Source organism: Lagopus leucura, unplaced genomic scaffold, assembly GCF_019238085.1.
Source record: "Lagopus leucura isolate 7727_CA_CO unplaced genomic scaffold, USGS_WTPT01 Super-Scaffold_100009, whole genome shotgun sequence".
NCBI lineage: Eukaryota > Metazoa > Chordata > Aves > Galliformes > Phasianidae > Lagopus > Lagopus leucura.
In genome coordinates, this window is record NW_024962266.1 from 20,643,623 (window position 1) to 20,663,872 (window position 20,250).

The 20,250-nt window shown below is 47.7% G+C and overlaps 2 protein-coding genes across 13 annotated transcripts in view; one reads left to right on the top strand and one right to left on the bottom strand.

Moving 5' to 3' along the window:
* MAST2 (microtubule associated serine/threonine kinase 2) overlaps positions 1 to 5,552 on the top strand; it is a 187,017-nt gene extending 181,465 nt beyond the window's left edge. For all 10 annotated transcript variants that reach the window (XM_042873336.1, XM_042873337.1, XM_042873338.1 and 7 more), the window contains one exon: positions 177 to 5,552. In XM_042873336.1, coding sequence (XP_042729270.1) covers positions 177 to 2,236 — 2,060 coding nt within the window. In that variant the 3' untranslated portion in view covers positions 2,237 to 5,552. The remainder of the gene's footprint in view (positions 1 to 176) is intronic.
* Positions 5,553 to 9,670: 4,118 nt separating this feature from the next.
* LOC122181051 (phosphatidylinositol 3-kinase regulatory subunit gamma) overlaps positions 9,671 to 20,250 on the bottom strand; it is a 57,754-nt gene continuing 47,174 nt past the window's right edge. For all 3 annotated transcript variants that reach the window (XM_042873209.1, XM_042873207.1, XM_042873208.1), the window contains 5 exons: positions 19,809 to 19,951; positions 18,962 to 19,138; positions 18,541 to 18,615; positions 17,995 to 18,165; positions 9,671 to 16,564 (listed from right to left, as the gene is read on the bottom strand). In XM_042873209.1, the coding sequence (XP_042729143.1) occupies positions 16,363 to 16,564; positions 17,995 to 18,165; positions 18,541 to 18,615; positions 18,962 to 19,138; positions 19,809 to 19,951 (768 nt within the window). In that variant the 3' untranslated portion in view covers positions 9,671 to 16,362. The remainder of the gene's footprint in view (positions 16,565 to 17,994; positions 18,166 to 18,540; positions 18,616 to 18,961; positions 19,139 to 19,808; positions 19,952 to 20,250) is intronic.

Here is a 20,250-nt window from a genome sequence, read left to right on the forward strand (position 1 = left end):
ATGGTGTAAATTTTCATTCAGAAACCGTGGAATATTATCTCATAATATTACTGCACTGCTCGATAATAACATGACACTTTGCCTTGACTTTGCACATCTTACTTTCAGTAACTTCTTTGATCAGATACGTATTAATCTTTTGGTCTTGTTTTGTTGGGTTTTTTTTCTCTCTTCAGTTGGTGGCAATTCTTCCCAGAGCAGCTCTCCCAGTTCCAGTGTTCCCAATTCTCCAGCCAGCTCTGGGCACATCCGACCAAGTTCACTGCACGGACTGGCACCAAAGCTCCAAAGGCAGTACAGATCTCCGAGACGTAAGTCTGCAGGAAATATCCCTCTGTCACCACTGGCTCACACTCCATCACCAACCCCACAGTCCACATCACCGCAGCGCTCCCCATCTCCTTTACCAGGACACTCGATTGGCAGCTCCAGTATTATTCAGTCTTTTCCAGTAAAACTACACTCCTCTCCACCACTGGTGAGACAGATTTCTCGCCCCAAAAGTGCTGAGCCCCCTCGGTCTCCTTTGCTGAAGAGAGTGCAGTCAGCTGAGAAACTAGCTGCCTCGCTGTCCTCTTCTGAGAAGAAGCTGACGTCCTCACGGAAGCACAGCTTGGATATCTCTCACTCTGAGTTCAAGAAGGAGATGCTGCAGAGGGATCCGAGTCTACAGAGCTTACAGGAATCTGTGAATGAAACAACAGGTGGCAAACTCGGGCTAGCAGAAAAAGGGATGTTGCAGAAGCCGGGTTCCCGAAAGTTGGGTGCAATCCGACAGGACAGAGTGGAGAGAAGGGAGTCTCTGCAGAAACAGGAGGCCATAAGAGAAGTAGATTCTTCTGAAGATGAAACAGACGATGGTTCGGAGGATAGTCAGGATGGAAGAAGATTGGACAAGCCCCCAGAGAGCGGAGACCAAGGCTCAGATTCTTACAACGGGGATAATAAGTTTTCCTCTAAATTGGAAAGCAAGGATAGTATGGAAGATGATGCCTTCCTACCTGAAGATCCGAAAGGTACAGAAGATTTGCAGAAAGGAAACAGTCAACAAACCAAGGCTGTTTCTGAGCTGCTGCAAGTTGGTGTGCACCCTTCCCCATCAGAGGTCCTCCCACGAACCTCTCCAGAAAACATAGCTGGTTCAGAAAAGCCACTCCTACGGCCAGAAACCACTTCAAAGGAGCATAAATTGGTAGAAAACGAAACCTTTGAGCATTTTGGTCCAAAAGGCAAATCTTCTGAAGCAGTCAGAGATCTAGGGGGAACTACTGGTACTCAAAAACCAGTGGACTGCACGGAAAGTATAAAGTGCCCACCTGTCAAACTCCCTGAGCTTGTACGGAATGAATCTGCAGGGGCCTCGTGTGGTAAATTTGACCTGAAGGACCCCTTGCTGTCAGAAATCAGTCAGAAAACCCAAGATCCCAAACCTCTGCTAGCACTTTCATCTTGTTGCACAGCAAGTGTGAGCTCTCCTTGCTTGGTAAGCCCTGCGGATCGTGGTGAGAAGGACCACAAGGGCACACTTCCATCTGCAGAACAAGGCAGCACCTCATTTCGGCATCCTGCAAGTGAAACATCTGAAAGAAGTCCCAGCTCATCCCAGGCAGAGAGCGCTCCATCTGCCAGCAAAGCAAGCCAGGGCATGGCAGCAGGCACCGTGAGCTCCACGCTGCTCGTCCCCTGCGCTATCGAGAAGGCACTCTCTGTGTCTCAGCTGGTGCCGTTGGCACAGAGCGTTTTGGGCCCCTTAAAGCTCAGTATGGCTGGTTCTGGAGAGATGGAAAAGAGAAAGGATTTCCCCCATTTGGGTGCCTCATGTAAAGAAGAGAGAGATGGGAAGCAAAAAAAGCAGGAAGCTTCACAAGCAGGAGTGTGCCAGGAGGCCAAACCAGCCAGCGCCGACGGTTTGACCACGAGGAGTGCATCCTGCACAGAGTCACTGAGCTCAGCTAAACCTTGGGAGGCAGCGTGTCCCGTGGTGGCCAAAAAAGAGGCAGTTTCCTGCAGCACTAAAGCATCGGAAGCACTGGCAGGTAGCAGCAAAGTGGCCCCAGCAAAGGAGCTGCCGCTTGCTCTGGGACAGGCAGCTCTGAGAGCCTCTCCTGTGCCAGATGGCAGCAGCAGGCCCTGCAGAGAAGGGACTGTCACGCTGGCGAGGGGCAGAGAGGTTGGAAGTCAGCTAAAAACACAAGACTTTCCCCTGTCACATGATGGTGCTGTAAAGAAAACATAGCAGCATCCCCGGTACACATGGACTGGAGCGTTCTGCATTCAAAATAGAGACTGCATGTTTGAATTTTGTAATATACACTAATATAAAATAGAACTTGTGTACATCTATTTTTGGGAGGGTTTTTTTCATACTGTTTTTTGTGTTTTTTCATCCTTGCTATTCTATTTTTGTACACAGTAATGCTTGCTGTTTGAGGTCTCTTTAGAACAGGGTATCGTTAAAGCAGGGCTAAAGAAACAGTTTGCTGGTTTTCCCCTCCTGCCCTTTCGTTTTGCCTTGTTGTGCTCTTCCTTCCGATTCTGCCTTGGAGTCCCCAAAATTCTGAACCCAAAAAAGGCAGTTTACTTCAAAAATCTCCTGCTTTTCAGTTTTCCCATTCAAATTCCATTGACGTTCCCAGGTACTGAATTTTTTTCTTCAGATTTACAGTCTGGTTTTCTTCAACAAGGAGAAGAAAATACAATCTGTCCATGAGTTACTCTGGAGCAAGAAATCCTCTCCAGAGCAAGAGCTCTGTCACTGTGTGCATACATTCATCCTTACAGGATATGGAGGCAATGGATGGAGGAGCTGGACGGAGAGTTAGCTCTGTCTTCTCTTTAAACCAAATGAAAGTGTTTTATTCTTTTTTTTCCCCCCAATGGAATTATCAGAGAGAAATCTGTAAGCTGCTTTGGAAGGGAGATGTTTTTATTTATCCTTTGCAGGACACATGGCAACTTCTCCTTGTTTTTAACATTTTAATGACGTTTCATCTTCTTTTGTTTTCTGCCTTCAATTTGTACCTTGCCCTGCCTCGGAAGAGGGACCCCAGGACAGGGCTGCCTCACTGGCTGATTTTAAAGTAGGGAAATTTGTAGACCAGTATGTTTTGGGCAAAGGTATCACGATGATAAATGAGCTTTCAAGACTTTTCCTTCTCTTGATGAGTCTCCATAGGTTGGGATTTAAGGTGTGCCTTGCCATTTCTGAACTGGGGCATAGGAAATTTGCAGAGTTTTTCAAATCTGCCCATTTTAGAAAGAAAGAAACTACAAAGGAGGTCTGACTCCTTGAGTTCTGTGGACAAGCTGCAAGCAGACTTCAAGACACATGTTCTGATTTCAGCTTTGATAGCTGGATCATTTCCACTCGGTTCCATTAAACATCACTCTTGGCCCTTAGGTTTAGGCATTGCTTTGCTTTAAGCGTGACTGACTCTGGATAACAGTGCTCTTTGCTGAGGATTAGATCCATATTTATACACCAGTAATGTGGACGTCGACACCTCCAGCACTGTGAGCCATTTCCTCATCCAATTCAAGGTTGCTGTCACTGAACACTCCCGTCATTTGTCCCAGATTGTGCTCAGCTTTTACCCCAGTCGTGTCTGAGTGTATCTGCAGATCTAGCACCCTGCTCACTGGCTTTCTCTGTTAGAAGTTGAATGACTGCAACAGTATTTCAAGCTGAAGCCGGCACCTCGCGGTCTGACTTCATCGTGCACTGCCTTCTTCTTTGTCTTGGCCTTTTCTGAGCTTGAAGTTTTGATTCACTTTCCCTAAATGTAAATATGTTTTTATATGGGAATGTATTTTCTCCATCTCTTTCCACTTGATTTCAGCCCAATCCACAAAACTCTGAAATCTCGCCCTGCTTCTTTCTGCATAACCGTATTTTTCCCATCATATATGAAATTTTGGCTGCTTGGATTTCATTTCTGGACCAACTTTTGGTTTGGTTTGAGTTTTGTTGTTTTTTTTTTAAACATTTTAAATGAGTGTTTACTCTGTGTGTCTGTGTGAACATGTATGGTGTTGTTAATACACTAGCCAAAGCCTCAGAGCTCCCACGTAACACGTGAATAAATCTTGCTGTGACAGCATTGAGAGCAGGGCCTGTTCTATCTGTTGGCTCTTTTTGCTGGAGGTGGTGGGCTGCTCGTGTGCTCTTGGTCACCGATTACATTGGAAAGGCAAGCTATTGCAACCAGGGAGCTTTGCGACTCGGGTCGTTCCGAGCACCCAGCCCAGGCCCTGAGCTGGCATAGCTCAAATGGGCGAAAAAGCAGATGAAAAATGCATCTGCTGGGCTGTGTCAGCCTGAGCAGCTCTGAAGTGGCTGTGGCAGGCCCTAGCTGTGCTTGCTGCTGTCTTTATTCCACAGCTGCAGTGCCTGCAGTCCCTGCAGTCCCTTAGGCATCTGAAAAGGAGTGGACGGCTTTGGTGTCACAGCTTTTGCTGCTTTAGCCCAAACCAGCCGAAGAGGAGGTGAGAGGTGCGTGTAGCCGCCTTGTTTGAGGCTGTGGTACGGAGTGATCGATGCGATGGAAAAGCCACAGCCATCCTGGTGACAGCCGGGTCCCTGCTCCCTGCCCACCCTGCAGCTCCCCTCGGTGCAGCATTGGTCCGGTTTACATCGAGGCACCTTAGCACAAAAGTTTGGGCAAAAAAGATACTTCCTCTGAAACTGTGATGGAAAAGTAAGTGGAGACAGCAAGATTTATTCCTTGCTACTTGCTTAAATACCTTCTCAGACTGCAAAATTCCCGTGCTGCAGAGGGAAGGAGAGGCGCAGTGCCCCGAGATGCGCAGCAGCAGGGGGTTGGCCAGGAGGGAGGCGGCAGTGTGAGCGCTGTGTGAGCGCTGTGTGAGCGCTGTGTGCTGTCCGAGCCCTGCGGGCAGCCACGAGACCCGACGTTTCCTGGTTAATTTTCCCATTTGTTTGGTGGGTTTGGGTGTTTCCTGCCTTGCTGACTGTGGGGTTGCAGCACAGGAGCTGCTCCCCATCGGCACGTCAGTGTTACTCTTCCCTTTGTCTCTGACTGTTGCAAGCTAAGAGGAATGGATGGTATTTATTGTAAATATTAGACGTTAGCATTGTCACGGCCACTCCTGGGTCTGAATGTTGGAGGCCTTTGGCTGCTCGTATCGCTGCGGGACAGAGTGGGATGACCGTGGTTTGGCTGCCACACTTTTGCATTAAGGTGTGATTTGAAGTATTTTATCCTTTTGTTCCGTAGAGGGGAAGATAAAGCCTTTCTCTGGTTTTCTCTTGCTGGCCTTGAAGGATAATGCTGTACTTCTGGTGGGAGGTTGGACAGCAGTGTGCGTTGTGTCGGTACCATATCAGGTGGCCGTGGGAGCACCCCAGGTGGGCCCCGCCACGCCGCCTCGTTCAGCACTTAGATAAGAGGAAGTGTGGAATCTCTGTGTTCTTAGAAACTTGAACAATTGCCACATAATAGCGGTGCAATAATTTTTATCCATGTTGTACCTGCATGTCGATGTTCAAATCCTCCAACAAAATAAATTTTTTTTTTTTACATAAATTCAAAGCTGCGTTGCTCTCTTTATTTCCTCCCCCTGCAGAGCTGTGTGTGCCGAGGCACAGGCCTTACGTTGAGTCGGGCCGTGTTGGGCTGAGTTGGCTTGACCCGATGGAGCCAAATGCTGTCGGTGAGGGCTGTGACAGCTGGCTGCCCCCAGTGCCACCTCTGCAGTGCTGAGGGTGGATGGGGACGGGGCTCAGGCACGTCCTCACGTTCCCGGCCCTGGAAACCCCCAGAGCTGCCCACAGCTGCCCCCACCTTCATCCCGTGCCGGCGGGCTTTGGATTTGAAACACTGATTAGGGCTGACCTCATATTCCAGAGCTTACTTCGCAGTCGCTAATGAAGGATTAAGAATGTTAAGCTAATTAGCAATCAGCCAACGAGGGCTCAGTCGGTTCTCAGCTTGGTGCGCTGTCAATGAAGCGGTCACCTGGTGGTGGGCACGAACCGCTCCCAGGGGCCTGGTGACAATGCTGGGGTGACAGAGCTCGCTGCTGCCACATGGAGCCGGGATTGTAAAGGAAATAGGAATGTGGTATTTTCCACCTGAATTTCTCTGGGATCAGCTCCACCCCAGTGCCCGTATTGCCCTGAGGCTGTGGTTGACGGGAAGCTGTGAGCTGGGGCTGCCCTTGGGATTTGGTGCTCGCTGCATCTCGCGCTTTGCTTTGTGCTGCTGTGCTGTGCTCGCAGCCTGGGCAGCCACGATGGGCTGCTCTGAGCTGGCAAAGGGATAAAACTGTGTGAAAGGTAGAGATAATGGGCTCAGATCCACCCTGCTGCCATCAGCCCTGGTGACAGCCCCGTTGTCACATCTCTCTGCTCATTAATCCCTGAGCTGCGTCTGTCAGCAGCTGCCCTGAGCCTCCTCCTGCTGAGCTCAGCTGTGGGACATCCCCGCTGCTGGTGGGGGTTTGGAGTCTGCTTTGGGGTCTGATTGCTCCTAGGGATGTCAGTAGGACCAGGCCCTGAACCACAGCCCTGCCTCCACTCTCACTGTGAGGTAGGTGTGGATATGATGGGTGCTGGCATCCATCCTTAATCTTCTATCAGCCTAGTGTAGGAAAGAGCCACTCACTCCTCCTAGGGGAACATCACCTGGTGAGGAGCACCCCGTGCTCCAGAAGCACCAACCTTCTTCTTTGGGGAGAAGCCCCTGGATGCTTTCTGGGCCCTGTGCATTTTTTCAGCAGCTGCAAGAGGGTCCCATCCAAAGCCAACATCCGCTGGGCCAGGAGGAGGACGAGGAGGAGGAGGAGGAGGTTGATCCTCAGCTGCCGGCTCACTCCAGACGCTGACTCTCTTTCTCCACATCCCCTCCCATTGCCACTGGCAGCGGTGAGGCCGTGCTTCCTGCCGGAAAATATTCGGGATGTGGGCAGAGGGCTTCGCCCTGCGGGGGTGGGGGGTCCCATATGCACCCCGTTATATGGGTATGGGTGGGTTTGGGGTGACGGCAGTCGGAGCCTTTGGGGCGAAGGCGCTGCGCAGCCCCGTGGGCTTTGAGTGCCCACAGCCCCCGTGGGGGATCTGGCTCTGATCCCAGCTGTGAGAAATTCCTCTTAGAAATTACAAGCGTGAAGGAAAATTACGCCTTGAAGGAGGAAGAAAAAAAAAAATAAGTGTGACACAGCGGGAGAAGAAAACAGCCCCAGCCCCACGATCAAAGCCCCGCGCAGCTGGAAGCGCTCCGGCAGGAATATTCCCGGCTGTGTTTGCCCAGTGGCAGTGAAAGGCCGCTTTGTTCTCGGCCTCGCCTTCGCCCCCATGGGATCGGGTCTCTGGGGCCGACATCGCCGCCGGGTGCCGCAGGTGCGGGGTGCTGCTCTCGGTGATGCTTCGGTCCCTGCAGCCAATCCCAAAGGATGTGTGTCCCAGTGCCCTGCTGTCCCTGTTCGCCTCCTCTTCTTCACCTCGATTTTCCTGTCTTCTCATCTCTTCCCAATCTTCAGGCCAAAGTTATGTGCTTTTTTAGGTGGTTTTGTTTTGTTTTGGTTTGGTTTGGTTTTTTTAGGAGCTATTTTTGTTGCCTTGTTTCACAAGGTACACCTTGTTTCACAAGGCCACTCCACGGAAGAGGAATTTCTCTCTGATAGCTTCTTCCAGGCATAGGGGGGCACGGGATCTGCTTTGCTGGAACAGCTGGTTCTGGACAAAGGTCCTCCTGACCAAATCCTAGAGATCTGGAATCCTGCATCCTCCAAGTCCCACATCCCAAGGTCCCAAATCTCCTGGATCCTGCATCCTCCAGGTGCTATATCCCTGAGTCTCTCATCCACCAGGTCCCCCATCCCCAGCTCTGGTTCCCAGGGCACAGGGACTCTCAGGCCAAGCTCCAGCCCTCTAGCATCTCCCATGGGGTCAACTGAAGTCCCCCCCCAGCCCCTAAGGCATTCCCTCTGCCGGTTTTGGGGTGGGAAGGTTGGCTCTGGCTGAGTCCCAGCCCGGAAATCTCGGTAGGGCTTTGGCTCAGTGTAGCAGGGAAGGCTGCCGAGAACAGACCGGCCCTGTGCAAAAATGGGAACTGTGTTGTCGATGAAAAGTGCTTTCTTTGGGTAGGATGTTTGTGTTTCCCTTGGCTTGGCAGCGGAAGGAGTGTGCACAGCACCTGCCTGGGGCAGTGGGGCTCTGCCTGCTACACACCACAGCCCCTCGAGCTGTTAGAGTGGGAAGAGGTGGGGGAAGAGACCCGGAGCTCCCCATCCAACTCCTGATCCCTTTCTGGTTGGTTCTGTTTGCAGGAGCCCCGGGGGGAGAAAACTGGGAACAAGGGGCGGGCTTGGCCCTGTTGATTGGGAGTGGTGTGAAGCTGGGGGCTCAGTTACTCCATTCCATACATCCATATTTCCATTCCAGCTGTGTGTGAGGGTGTTTGTGAAGCCCACTCTGCGCTGCTCCCATGCCATGCGTGGGCTCCAGGCTCAGCACCAGCCCTGCCTCCTGGTCCCCAGCCCTGAGCTGGGAGCACAGAGGGAACACAGAGCAGCTCGGTTGTGGCAACAAACTGTGGCTTTCAAAGCAAACCCTGATGGTTTGAGCTTAACCCCGATGGGCTGAACCAAATCCTGATGGTTTGAACCAAATCCTGAAGGTCTGAGCCAAATCCCAGTATTTGTATCAGGCTGTTGGCTGGAGAAGGGCCGTCTATTGACATATTTGTTTTCAGCCTCCTTTCCCCCATAGGGAAGGGCCTTGCCATTAATCTGTCACTGCACTGGTCCCAACCCTGGGGGGACATCCTGTGTCAGCATCCAGTGACCATCTGTCTGTCCATCTGTCTGTCTGTCCGACCCTCCATCCCACGCCCCTGCCCTGCAGGGCCCCATGCCCTCGGCTCCTGCCTGCTCTCAGGGTGAAGCCGGGGACCTGCAGGAAGCGCCGCGGTGCTGCTGGGGATGGAAAAACCCCAGGATCTGCCCTTTCTCCGGGTGCTGTTTTTCTTTCCATCCACTCAGCACAGCCGCTTGGAAATTTCCTATGCTGGCTCCCGGCTGCAATGTTTTCCTAAATGAAAAGACGCGCCTGGCGAAGCCCTGAGAAACGATTCGCCCATCAGTGACTTACATCCATCCTGCAATGCTGCCTTATTAGCCCTTATAAAATAAAATAAAGCAACAAAATGAAACAGAGATTCCCCAGGAGCGCCTCGTACTTCTCCTCGGTGTTTCCCATGGCTGTGCCCCTCGCTGCCCTCCAGCCCTTCTGCTGCTGGTGCCCCCCATAGAGAGCTGATGGAGTGCAGAAACGCTGACTCAGCGCTTCGGAAAAATGCCAGCGCAGCATTTTTAGGAAATGGTTGACTCAGCTGTCAGTAAAAATGCTGAGTCATGGGCTCAAAGAAACCCCGAGGAAGCAGTCTGCAAACCGTTCATGCACCCGGATGTACGGGGCCAGGCACTGAGCCCTCAGCTGCTCAGGCGTCTTCTGTTTGTCACCAGGTTTCTCCCCATGTCCCCCACTGGAGCAATGCAGGGTGGAAGCCAGCTCAGCTCCAGCAGATCCCTGTCCTGTCCCAGGGAGCCCCGGCAGCACAGCGTGCAGACATGAGCCCAGCCAACAGCACCACATCCCAACCACGCTGCATTTCTGCGTTTATTAGAAACAGCCGTCAGTACATCCTTCTAAAACATTACATGTCAATGTGCTTTATTGCAATTCTTTATTGCATTTTGATCTAGAGCAAGTAGGCCCAGGATGCTTAGTGTCTGGGATTTAAAAGCCCAACCATCTATTGAAAGAAAGTACAGCAAAATCGTAACACATCTGGTGACAAGTACAGTGTTGCATTACTGATCTAGAAACTACAGTATGACTTGTCCGAAAACACTAACATACAATTGGTTTCCTTATGAAGCAGTTTGTTTCTTTTTTTAAAGTTAAACTACATGAATTCTTTTTTTTTTTCTTTTTCTTTTTCTTTTTTTTTTTCTTTCTGACTACACCATAAACGACAGAAGAACAGGTTTTACACAAAGAACAAACAAGAGTACCAAAGTTACATGCTGGAATTCATACGGAAAGAAAATAAGCCGACAGCTTCTGGGGAAGCAGGTTCCTAACAGAGGCGGTTTCCCTTAAAGAAAATCCAAGTCAAATAATAACGAGAAAGGATAAAAGCGAAGGCTGCACCCAGCAGTGCTGCTGCTGCAGCCCCGCACACAAAGCGCCGCTGCCCCTCGTGGAGCACGGAGGGTTTCCTTCCCCACACCTTTGCTTTCGGAGGATTTCAGTGCTGCGTCCCACAGCGCGCAGCTGGGAGCCGCGTTCAGCTCAGCTCGCAAACAGAGGCACTTCCCCCAGGAAACCCATCCTGCGGGACTTCAGGAGCACGGATCGGAGGTGGTGAGGACCAGCTCCTTGTCGTCTGTGGAAATAAGCCCACATTAAGCCCACATTAAGCCCACAATAAGCCCTGCTTTGCCCAAGCAGGATGTGCTAGCGGTGAGTTCTGCCTTAGTTCCAGGGGCAGTGCCACTTACAGCTAATGCATACCGATGCGTATGGGAATATATTTTACATATATCTATATACATACAGTACAGATACACACACACACACACACACGCACACGCACAGATGATGCAGACCATTACAATCCCATGGTGCAATTAACAGCCAGATATACAAAATTAACAGGTTTAGTCAAAACTATCTCTGCCTGACACTCAGGAACACAACCCAGCCTCAAACCCATCCACACAGCTGCACTGCAGCCAAGCCCTGGGGGCCCAAACAGCCTGGCCGCCCCTGCTGTTCCCATCTCTGGACATGATCCTCTTTATCCAAACAATCCCAAAGCCCCTTCCCTGGCCTGGTGCAGGGACAGCACTGCAGGGTTGGGGTAAGCAGTCACCAGCCCTACAGAAGTGATATGGAACTGACGATGGGGAAGGGTCAGATTAAAGCTGCTGTGTCGAACACTGACTCTTGATTGGGATTTATATTTTTTCTCTGAAGCTCACGTTACGTATTTGTAAAGGCAAATTTCTGAACAAATGCCATCATTTTAAAGCACGGTGACTCTATGCCAATAGCAAACAAACCTGCAAATTCTGCACCGGTTGTATGGAGCCAGCCCCCAAGCCCGCACCTGGAGCACCGCCACCGTCTGAACAGTTAACAGGCACGGTGCTTTCTGCCCCTGTGAACAAACAGGAAGGAATTGAAAAGATTTCAAAAGAAATTTTTTCCCTTCCCATTCGGTGGAAAATATTTCTGCCCACAGAATGCAAGATTCACAAAAATGTTGGCCAAACTTCCCCTAACCCCAGCAGAACGCGCTCCTCGCGCAGCATCGGCCGGCCCAGCTGTACGGCCAGCCTTCCTTCGGGCCAGCAGCTCCACTCCCCACTGCTGGCAGCACGAGCCGTGCCAAAGGAAACCAGGGATCAGCGGCCGCGTTTCCTTCCAGAGCAGAGGAGCAGTCCTTCAAAACTTCTATTAATTTCCTGACTGCTTCTTGCAGTGCACGCACAGAGGACAACAAAGCACCCCAAGCTTTCGGCCCGCGCTGCTGGAGTGGCTCTGCTCTGTATCCCGTTTCTTTCGCGGCTGAAGACAGAGCTCCCACAGCAGCACCTGCTGCTGCTCCACCACAGCGCAAGCAGGAAAGCTTTGGGATGCTGACCCTTCCCCTTTTTAAAGCTATTCGGGGCTGTTTGCATGCTAAGCGTAAGTGTAACCCGCTCCCCTCCCTGCTTCGTTCTTTGGGAACGTATTTTGACTTTGCTGATTCAAAAGCAGATGTTGCAAATTAACAGAAGGAAACTATGCATACAAAAGTCTGATTTGAAAGATGATCTGAACAAAACAACCCCTGACCCATCCTAACGCTTTGTCAAACTGCATTTTGAACCTGTCTCACACCTCTCCCGCCCCACAAGCAGTACCTGTTTTATGTCTGCACAATGCAGCAAACATACGAGACTCACTAACATTTCAGATTTTTATTCCCTGTTAGTGTAACAACAATAAAAATAAACAAGACATTCAAAAACAGAAGAGAGGTTGTTCAAGTACCAAATAAGGGGCTTTTCCAACCCGAAGCTGTGACGCTCCTGCAGCTACTCTGCACTCAATGTGGGCTCGGGGACACGCAGCCCTCGCTCCCTGTCCTCCCCAGAGCTGCACCAAGTGCCACCCTGCATTTCCACAGTCCCCATTACAGTTGCCTGGCTTTGCAAAAGACAAACTTTGGTTTTTGCCTCGCTATGACTTGGATTCAGATATGATGAAGTACAAGCTCTTCTCTTGGACATGGCTTTCTGTTGTGGGACTCTTGCTTACACGAGTGTCAATGAGAAAAGAATCAGGCCCATCACACTAAATGGAAAACTTCTTGATGTTCTGCCACATCAAGAGAGACGAGCGTGGAAAGAGCGGTTTGTTTTTGGCAAGAGACAGAAGGCTGTACTGGATCTACACTCTGGATTGCAACCACGCAGCGGTGCAAAGCAGCCGAGAGTTACAACAACACCCAACACAAGAGGAGCCCTGGCTGCGGAACAACCCAGCTGGGGGCGGGCACAGGCTGCTCCTGCTCCGCACACCCTGAGCTGAACCTCTGCTCCCGGGTCGGTTACTTCCACGCTAAGATTACTCACAAGCAGTACAGAAACGAGTGGGAAGAGATCGTAACTTACTAACTTCAAAAACATGGCACTCTTGGCTGACGTAACGGGGCCAATGGCAACTGTGGAAGTCGGCCTCATTTCCCATCCATCCGAATACAAAATACTGAATCACCCCTGATCCCTGCAAATATACTTCAAAACAGATTAGAAGAAACTGTGCATATCAGAGTTTCAACGTTCCCACCCCACCCCCCGCCCCCATTTAACACTGTGCAAAAGTTATTTATTTAACCCTACGTATATATTTAATACAACATGGGTCAATGAAATCAATACTCCTCGGACTGCAGCCCGACACGAGGCTGCTGCCACACCAGTGAGACCTTCCCCCTCCTTCCTCCTGACATTTTGACTCTTGAAACCAAAGCTTTCTTGCATTTTACTGCTTTAAAAGAACTCGAGTTCCTTTGTTTTGCCTTTATGTTCACATTTCCTGTATTTGTTTTAGGCTTAACAGCTGTTCCATTGTACGAGGGTTTAATCCTGTACCTCACTGGCCCAGTTCTGATTTCTCAGCCACACAAGTTCACAACTACTGGATGCAAAGGTTCGTCTCCCCGCTCCAATGCTGCTGAGCAAACAGAAGCAGGCTGAGGGCACAAAGGCAGCAGGACAAGCCCTTGCTCAGCTGATGGTGGCAGCTCCCCGTGCCAGTTGGTTCGTACCCAGTTTTTCACTTGCCACACAAGTGCAAATTTGATGCGAAAAGGATCTGTGCAATGGCACGTGAGGGTCACAGGGCACTTACGCCAGCAGCGTGGCTTCAGGTGCCTAAAGCAAATACAAAAAGACAGTGGCAAAACATAGGGAGGAGCTGAATACAAGCAGCACGGCCCTGATCTGCCCACAGACCTCTTCCAAAGGTTTGGGCCAAAGAGAATTTCAAAGAATGCTTCGAGATGGCTTTCGGCTCTGAGCACAGCGCTCACAGCCAAGGCATCACCTGTGATCAGCAAAGAGATCTCCAAGAGAGACGAGCCAGCATCTGAACTCGCTCACACCACTGCAAAGCCAAGATCCTGCCAGAGACGCCAGTGGGATTACATGGTGTTTGTGTTGGCATGGCCGGGGGAGCCTGGACCAAGACCTCACAGGATCAGTGAGATTCCACTACAGGGAAACTTCAGACAACCCCACTTTTCTACCCTGCTGCTGTCAGTACTGAGAGAGCGTGCCAGGACTCGTGGGCTGAAAGCAGACCCGTGCTTTTTTAAAACAAAAGCAAGCCCAAGCGCTATCTAAGAAGGTAGCAGACGTCCCTTGGACAAAAACAGCGATGGGAACGATGTGTCTCAGCAGCTCTGAATGGTAACACTGTAAGGGGAGAGCCCAGAGATCAGGGGGCACGGAAAACACCCGCAAACTCCTGTAGCAAAGGTTTTTCCACAGGCATGAGGCACCTGGCTGTCATTTGTGCCTTTGAAACTGATTTCCCTCGTAATGCATTTGGACTGAATCCAGCACTGAGGGAACGTCAGATGCACAAGAGGTGTGAGAACACGGCTCCACAGCTACCAGATTAGAACTACTAATTACCCAAGAGGTGGGGCAAGGCCCTTAAAAAAGAAAAATTTCCACATCCATACACAACAGAGGATTCCACTCCAGATTTTCACACACAGCAAAGGCTACGTCAGCTTTTTTCCTTCTCTTGGGGAAGTGGGACAGAAGGAACACAAGCGCAGACGTGGGGCACATTGATAGAACGGCTTACAAGGACTTTCCTCTCTGTTTCCCAGCTTTGGTTAAGTTTCATAACGTTTCATTGAATTAGAAAAGTGGAATCTGCAGAATTCTTTGCCAGAAGATTACACTCTCTGGCTGATTAGAAAGTGCCTGGGACGCATCAGGGTCATTAGTGCAAAATAAAACATCTCACGGGCACGCCAGGCAACCAGACTGCCTTCCTTGCAAGGGCTGTCAGTGCTTCAGACCTGTCATTTCCCTGCTTGCAAATTCACAACATTCAGTTCAATAATACTTATCGTGTAAACATTGAATATCAACAGGCCTGGCATTCCTCCCCACGCATTACAGAAAACCCACATTTAAACAGGAAATCAGCCCCAGGGTCAGAAACAGGTCTACAGCATTCCCAGATCTGCATGACTGTCTGCTTCCTGTCCTGTACAATGGGTGCATTTCAAGGGAACCATTTCCAGTAATAGGAACAAAAGTAACTTTCAAGGTTGCACACTAAACAATTAATTTGCCGGTTATGCTTTGATGCCAAATGGCTCAGTTTGCCAAACTTAGCTCTTTTTCATTTTAGAAGCTTAGGGAATGGAAATAAGCTGCTTTGTATGGTGTCCAAGGAGGGGATTTATGGGATGATTGCTACACTTGACAAAGCCCAGGACTACCTTCTCCAGTATTTGACAGCAGCCTTTGCCAAGCGATGGTACCAGACACGCAATAACTGAGGAGAACATCTCCCTTCCCTTCCTGTGTTTTGCCCAATGTCCAAAATAACTGTGAGGGAATTTAATTATACCACTGTAAAAATCTTGCTTGGCAGCAGTGGTGCGAAAGTTCAGAATCTAGCTTGAAAACTGTAATTAGCATGCTCACTTCTGTACAGACCTAAGTGGCTACTCGTCAAGAAATCATTTGGTACAATAAGCCATCCAGAAGCACGAGATTGCACCTGCCTCTTCTATATCAAAACCAAGCACGACAAGAGTCTGTCTTGTTCAGCAAGAGAACTGCAACATGTGAGTGCAAGCTTCATTCTAGTTTACATTCTGAAGCACGTATCTTTAACAACCAAAAACAGAGTCCCAAGCTGAGGAGTGGGAGGAAAGGAGGGGTGAAAAAAGAGAGGAGTGAGCAGTTACATCAGATCAGACAAATTTAGTGTTTTGAAGCCACACAACATTTTAGCTTTTCCTTTTATTTGTTTCAAGTTTTGGTGTAGAAATTATGTGCAGATGCTAACGCAACCTTCCCCGTAAGTGCTCAATCTAGCAACAAAGTTTTGGTGTGTTCAATTTGGTTATAAGTGTTTCCTTTAAGTGAAGACCTGTAGTGCCATTGAAACCAAAACTTCATCACTGTTGGCAAAAAAATAAAGCAACTTTTCTTTACAAGCATTTTCCATTTAAATAAAAACCTGAAGCTTTCCCGTTATTCCTTTGGTCTTCTCTCACCAAATTCCATGCTACCTCAAGACAAGCCCTCTTCGGAAGTTCGTCTGAATCGCAGTGAAGCTGCTAAAATTAACAGAGAAGAATTGCTGTGGTAGAGTTTCCTCCCCAGTTTCTTGGGAGTTTAAGACTGAAAGACATTACTGATGCCTCAAACAGAGGCTTCAAATTGTCTCTACTAGAACAAGAGAAAACAAACTCCAATTAGAAGTTCCATTGAAGGTGCCTGGCCAAAAATCATCTCCAGAAAACAATGTTTTGCTTCCAGTATTTCTGTATGGGTTTTGTTGAGTCTATTCCCCTCATAAGGAAACAAAAGTATCAGTGTAAAAGCACAGCTGAGCTTTTAAGGTAGCACCAGGACACCTACACCCAAGTTGTCGTCTTGTTGCTGCTAGGCCTCTTTTTGATTCACATTCACAGAATCACTTCTTGTGCAAAACAAGCAGTCTAAGGAGAAAGAATGCCCTCCAAGTTCTAATAAAAATTGTAGAAAAGAATCCAAGATAGCCAACACTTTCCTCCTCCCCAAAATTTATCTGCAAAGAGAAGGGGGCATCTGTGCGTAGACAGGATAGGCAAGCCTGACATTGAGGGAATCGTTGTGTTGAACAAGGGATGTCTGCTGGTAATGAAGAACCAAATCTTTAAGTGTGCTGTACAGATTATATGGTTCTGCAAACCCATAACCTCTTGGAGTGCTGTAGATCACACAGTGCTTCACTTCTCCATCAGCTCTGCAAGGAAAGAAAACAGGAGAGCTTGACATCAAAGAACAAACCCGAAGTGACAGTCTATTAACAATTAACTAATGCAGCAACACTGCCAGTCACTAAATTACATAATGGAGGACTCAGTAGATGCAAGCAGAGGAGATTAATAGTCTGCAAAGAAACAGTGCTTCAGGGTGTGTGATTAAATACTCTTGCATAATAATCCACCTAAGAAGCCTCTTCTATCCCAGCAGCACGATTCCCTCCTGCATTGCTCCCAAACATTTCTTGGAAAAAAAAAGTCAAGAGTTTAACCAAGACGACAAGCACCTGAAATCAGCAAACACAAACTCAGCTTTTTTGGAAACCTTTCCATTAAGTAGGTGCACAAGCCAAAACCCACATGTTCTTATTCTACTCCTACAGAATATTTCATGAAATACAGCTCTAATTTCCAGTGTGCATTTTCTAATGTTGAGCATGGCATAGGTTCAAGTTGGTTCATTATCTGAAGTCATAGCTACAGAGTCCCTAACTTGGCAATGCACTTACTGGAACACTGTATTTCCAAGGCTGCTAGAATAACTCATCTGCCAGAAAGATCAAGTATTATGTAATCCCTGTACTGAAGTCTTTTACAATCCAAGTCACATGTAGGAACAGGTTATGTTAAGCCATTCCTTTGCTATAGTGCAGTATGATACCAACCAAGTGGAAGTATCTGATGTCACTTCATTGACTGTGACAAACAGGTATCTTGAATGCAGCAGATACTACAGTCTTCGGTTACCTTGAGGTGATATACCTTCACATATTCATTTCCCAGACTTGCTTTCAGATGCAATTAACCTCATGTGAAATAAATCAGTGAAAGCCATTTTGCACTCGAGAACAGGCTTGAAGGATTTTTAGATAATGGAATCAGAGTTTTTCTGACCTCCATTACACCAGCATAAAACAAAGTGAAACACAAGAAATCAATGCAAGGCTGTGTGAATGTCAAAAATTACTGCTCACAAATTATGCCTCCTCTGAAGCATCACTGTTATCTTAAGCACAGAAGAGAAAGCACCGCAAATTTGGCACGTCTAACAATGAGAACAGAAGATGCTGCAGCTTTACATCTCATTTTGATTCTTCTCATGTGTTCCTTGGCAAGGAAGAATATTGGAGAATTTGGCCTTGATTTGCTTATGACTGTACAGCTTCAAGCCGGGATACTTCAGAATTTTGTACTGGTAATTGTGGTGACTGAAGAGACTGCTTGGACTACAGTTAGTGCACTTTGAAAACAGATTTCTGCAACAAAGCTTCGACCATGCTAGACTGCCTGCAAACAGGCAACGCATTTCAATGGCAGGTGTAGGATACGCCTAGCTTTTGTTCTCCTGAATAAAGAAATGTGGTAGAGATTCACAAATTGAACAGTTATAACAAAAAGAAAATACACTTACACCACAGAACAAGCATAACATCCTTTCTTGCTACTCTCTCGAATTAAAAATGCCCCATCAGGTTTCCCACAGAGCAAGTCTTCTGCTTGGATGCGGTTGAGATCTCCAACAAACCAAGTTTTCTCATCATGATGTGGCAGGTTTTCCTCTTCTTCATTCACAAAATAAGTGCTGAGAGAGAGTAAGTTTGTTAACTGAGCCAGCACTTAGTGAAGAGTTAAAAAAAGCTCAAGTGATTTTTGCAGAAATATAAAAAAAAACCAGCTCACAAAAATAGGGAGTTCAGATTCTTAACAGTCATTTGGTATCTGCTGACAGCCCTCAATATCACAAGTTTCAACTCAGTACTTAATTGTTCCAATTCAGATGTAATCCTAACCGTTTCAGCAGACTTGCTGCCTCAAGTGACATGCAGCTCCCTACCGAATTCCTTCCTTTGTTTGCACTCCTCCACTTAGAAATCGGTGCTTTGTGTTACCACCCTCCACAAAAGGCATGGTTTATCAATGGAACACTTCTCAATAAATCCTTATGCATGACACTTACTCATCAATATTTTCATTTTTGATCCCCAGCCAGTCGTTTATTCGCTTCTGCCTCACCCCTTTGTGATTGAGCCATCTGCCAGAAGAAGAGCACATCAGTATCACACTTCAGAGTATGCATGGGGGTTTACACACTGAGCAAGCTTAAGTTCAGACACAAAATCCCACAAACACTTTACAGCTTCATTTGCTCTCCATTAGCAAAAGACACAGAAGGACCATAGATTTCATAAGCATGCTTCTGCTTCCTTGCATAATCTTCTGCAAAAAAAAAGCCCTCTTTTCTGGTACAGTAAAGTACCTTAGCACTCTCGGAACTTTAGTTAAGAAAAGAAAATATAATTCACATTACCCTGATGAAAACAGTCGTTAATCAGGTTCATCAGAGACACTGTTCTGAGGAACAGGTCAGCCTTACTTACACAAGATACTGATCTCTGATTTTGCGGAGCTGAATTAGGTCAGGCTTGATACTATTCATTTTCTTATCAGTCTCCCTGTTGTCCAGAGCTTGTTTCTTCAAATCTTGTTCCAGACGCATTTTACTGTCATGGATCTCACCCAGGCGTGATTTTAATTTTTCATAGTTCATCATTATCCTACAAACAAGTGTAGTGTTTGAGAGGTGAGGTCAACCCAGTCAGAATGAAGCACCACCATGGCACAATACAACTGTTACTGGTAAGTGTTTTCAGCTCCTCTACCGTGATTCATTAAGCACTGTGTCAAGTCAGGCACTGTATTTGGCATTCCTTCAAAGGTACACATACACTTTCTTCTAGTAACTTTACAGAAAAGCAAATTCAAATGAGGCCCTTCTTTCTGATAATCGATATCTGCTACTAAGTAGTGGCTATTAAATATGAATCTCCTTTGAACGTGACCAAAACTGATTAAGAACTATGAGATTTATTGGAGCTATGTCCATTTCCACTGCACAGTTTACTTCTAAAGATTTTTCTCAATAATATTCTAAGCAAGTTCAAATGGAAGTGGGTAAGTAAATGAAATTACTTCCTGGTCCTCGTCCCTGTATCTTCATTTACATGAAGTCAGAGACAGAATAATCTGCAAATCTCTCATTTCTTCTGTCTGCAATGCAATTTCCAACAGAAGAGGGCTTTACTGAAGGTTCAGATACTTTGGAAAAGGTCTCAGTGGAAATACTTAGTTTACAAAGTGCTTTATATAATGCAATATAGGACTTCACAGGAGTGCCAGTGTGGACACTAGTTCTTCCTCAGAAAGAAACATGACTTGAGAACCTACCGTTCAATTTCTTTCTCATTTCCCTCTCTGCGAAATCGCTCAATGTATTCTTTGCTGTATCGCTCTTGTGAGTGGCACTGCTCCTCAAATATCTTAATAGTTTCATTAAACGCTTCAATTGCAGTCCTCTTCATCTGGATTTCCTATGTGAGGAAAGAGTCCTCGATCACTTTTCATAATGGAGACAACGCATGACTCTATTACGTTCCCTGAACTGAACGAAAGAACGAACTCCTCTCTCCCCCAGGTCAAAAAGCACTTACTCAGGTTTAAGTTTAGACAAATGTTTGAGTAGTGTCACAGAAGCACAGGGCAGACTTACTCCCTGCAAGTCTAACTCTCTCCCTCAGATGATGCTTTCTATTAGGCCGCAAGCCCCTGAGAAATATTTTAGTCATATTTTCCATCTTAGCATGCAGTAGGACTGCCAGCAAACCTCCTA